General features: G+C 53.4%; 1 protein-coding gene across 1 annotated transcript; it reads left to right on the forward strand.

The window, feature by feature from the left end:
* The first annotated feature begins 759 nt into the window (after positions 1-759).
* Positions 760-1,978, forward strand: LOC123163821 (aquaporin NIP3-2). Its single transcript, XM_044581207.1, has 3 exons — positions 760-1,487; positions 1,627-1,688; positions 1,812-1,978. Exons 1-3 carry the CDS (start codon positions 858-860, stop codon positions 1,957-1,959), a joined length of 840 nt encoding a protein of 279 aa, XP_044437142.1. The 5' UTR covers positions 760-857; the 3' UTR covers positions 1,960-1,978.
* The last annotated feature ends 1,378 nt before the right edge of the window (positions 1,979-3,356 follow it).

Consider the following 3,356-nt stretch of genomic DNA (forward strand, 5'->3'; position numbering starts at 1 on the left):
AACAAGTACATCATTTGAACCATGGCCGAACATATCACTGTCTTATATCTTGTCGATCAGCCTGAGCTTGCCGCACTTGTGACGTACGTTCATTCGGTTGGTCACGTTTTTTCTTTATGGCAGCCACACATTAGCTGATACAGTCGTCAAGTAAGTACAGCCAGGTAACAGCCAAATAAAATGTGTCCATCATTCTCTCTGCTCCTTATTCAAGGGAACGTTTGCCATATAAATTTCACAGGAAAACAATTTAATTCATCATGGATCTGAGAACATCCCCTCGTTCCAACATATGGCCTCCCCTAAATCGTTCTCCCATCAGAAAATGAAACATGAGAATTGATGTGACGTCAAAAGGGTCGACCTGGTCGTGAGGAGCAAGAGGATGCCTACGGAATGTCTGACCAAGTACAACGAGAATGAGCAGGCGAGGCCAATCCATGGACTAGCACATTACTGGTACTATAATCATCCACACATTCTCACTGTCTCATCATTGAATCAATCATAGGCCCGTCTTGTCGGGCAGTGCTTTGCACCTAATCATCAGATGGTTTCTTTTGTTTGGACAAGCATCCACAATGCATGCCGTGCCCGCCAAAAACCCAAATTAACCCAGGCCTGCCTTCTCTACTTCTGTTGCATATATATATATATATATATATATATATATATATATATATATATATATATATATATATATATATATATAGACACACACACACACACACCTCCCCAAGCATCATTGGAACTCAACTCTCATACTCTCACTCCATCCAATCCAGATTAAGCCATTCGCTCGATCAGGTATATAGATAGATAGTCTCTGTTGTGTCGGTGTAATTACTAACCAGAGGATGGAGTTGAGCAGGAGCGTGACCATGGATGTTTCTCTGAGCATCCCTGCTGCCCGCGGCGTCGGCGACGACACCGACAGGAGGGCGCCTCGAAACTCGCCTTCCTTCAAGATCGTGCCGCTGCACGACGAGATGGCCGAACCGTCGCCGGGCGGCCACTCGACCCTCGGCGCCGAGAGGGCGGCGGTGCTCCTCGTGAAGAAGATGCTGGCGGAGCTGCTGGGGACGTTCCTGCTCCTCTTCGTCCTGCTGTCGGCGCTGATCATGAACGCGACCCACGACGGCGCCCTGGGCCTGCTGGGCGTGGCGGCGACGGCGGGGCTGGCCGTGACGGTGCTCGTGGCGTCGCTGGTCCACATCTCCGGGGCCCACCTGAACCCGGCGATAAGCGTCTCCATGGCCGTGTACGGCTACCTCCCGCGCGCCCACCTCGCGCCCTACATGGCCGCGCAGTTCCTAGGCGCCATCGCCGCGTCCTTCGTGGCCAAGGCGGTCTACCACCCGGCGAACCCCGGCGCCATTGTGGCCACCGTGCCCACGCTCGGCACCGCGGGGACATTCTTGGTCGAGTTCCTCACCACCTTTGTCCTCCTCTTCGTAATCGTCGCCCACGCCACCGATCCCAAGGCGGTAATAACATCTCCTTGCTCATCGATCTCACTTGCTCAACAACGAGTACTACTACTATATATATGCACTATGGTCTTGCCTTTTGTCCACCAGCTTAGTGATGAATTGGACGTTATGCGCCATTGTTTCTTTTCTTCAGGTGAAGGAGCTGATAGCAGTGGCAGCCGGGGCAGCAATCATGATGAACGCCCTTATCTCTGCGTAAGTGAAATCAATCCATCCACGGTTAAATGAATCTGTACTCCAACTGATTTTACGTAGCTAGGAGTATAATAAATTACGTATTATCTGACATAATGCATGCATGTATGTGACTGTGAGCAGGGAGTCAACGGGAGCGTCCATGAATCCGGCGAGGACGCTGGGGACGGCCATCGCCACCGGGACGTACACCAAGATCTGGGTCTACATGGTGGCGCCGCCGCTCGGAGCCATCGCCGGGACCGGGGCTTACATTGCGCTCAAGCACTGATGCACCGGCCCACCAATGGTTGCACGTTAGGATGAAAAACCCTACCAGAGAATGCTGCTAGGTCTAAATTTCTAAAGGAAAAAATAGAAATTGTGAATTTGCTGATTCATGCAACTAAACAATGTAAAGAGTGATCAGTGCATAACTGATAGAAGGATCTTTTTTGTTCCCAGTAGCAAAGATTGTGTCTGCACTCTGCAGGCCGGCCGCACGCAAGAAATATTCCATTTCGGCAATCTGCACTACTTGAATTCTGGGCTACGCCGAGTGCCACGGACACTCGGCAAAGGACCGAAAACCGCCGGCAAAGCCTTTGCCGAGTGTCATTCTCGGCGAAAGCCACCCGGCGTACACCTCTTTGGCAAACAGGAGTTTACCGAGAGCCAGAACACGGGCACTCGGCAAAGACATTGCCGAGAGCCAAACAGTACCACTCGGCAAAATAAAGTAGCTAACGGATAGCAGACGGTGACGGCGGTTCCTGACACGTGGGACCAGGGGAACAGGCCGAGGGCCTTCTTTGCCGAGTGCCACTCTCGGCAAAGAGAGCCAGTAGGTGGCTGACACGTGTCAGCTCCTGACATGTGGGACCAGGTGAACAGGCTGAGGGCCATCTTTGCCGAGAGCCACTCTCGGCAAAGCCACCCAGTAGGTGGCTGACACATGTCAGCTCCTGACATGTGGGACCAGGCGAACAGGCCGAGGGCCAACTTTGCCGAGAGCCACTCTCGGCAAAGCCACCCAGTAGGTGGCTGACACGTGTCAGCTCCTGACATGTGGGACCAGGCAAACAGGCCGAGGGCCATCTTTGCCGAGAGCCACGCTCGGCAAAGCCACCCAGTAGGTGGCTGACACATGTCAGCTCCTGACATGTGGGACCAGGCGAACAGGCCGAGGGCCAACTTTGCCGAGAGCCACTCTCGGCAAAGCCACCCAGTAGGTGACTGACACGTGTCAGCTCCTGACATGTGGGACCAGGCGAACAGGCCGAGGGCCATCTTTGCCAAGAGCCACTCTCGGCAAAGCCACCCAGTAGGTGGCTGACACATGTCAGCTCCTGACATGTGGGACCAGGCGAACAGGCCGAGGGCCATCTTTGCCGAGAGCCACGCTCGGCAAACTCTATGTTTTCCGAGTGTGGCTCTCGGCAAACTGAGCCAATAGGGGAGGGCCATGTCACTTCTCCTAAAAGCCGTGAAAATACTTTGCCGAGAGCCACCGTCAGCAATCCTTCTTCGTTTACCGAGAGGCCTCTTGGTAAAGTTGCCAGGAGGGCTACAGGTTATTATCCTTTACCGAGAGGCCTCTCGGTAAAGGGTGCATTCTGGTCCAGTTTCACAGTCATTGCCGAGAGCCGCCCTCGGCAATGGTGTGCCCAGGAGCCTTTTTTCCCTGTT

The sequence above is a fragment of the Triticum aestivum genome, chromosome 7D, assembly GCF_018294505.1.
Source record: "Triticum aestivum cultivar Chinese Spring chromosome 7D, IWGSC CS RefSeq v2.1, whole genome shotgun sequence".
Classification (NCBI taxonomy): Eukaryota; Viridiplantae; Streptophyta; class Magnoliopsida; order Poales; family Poaceae; genus Triticum; species Triticum aestivum.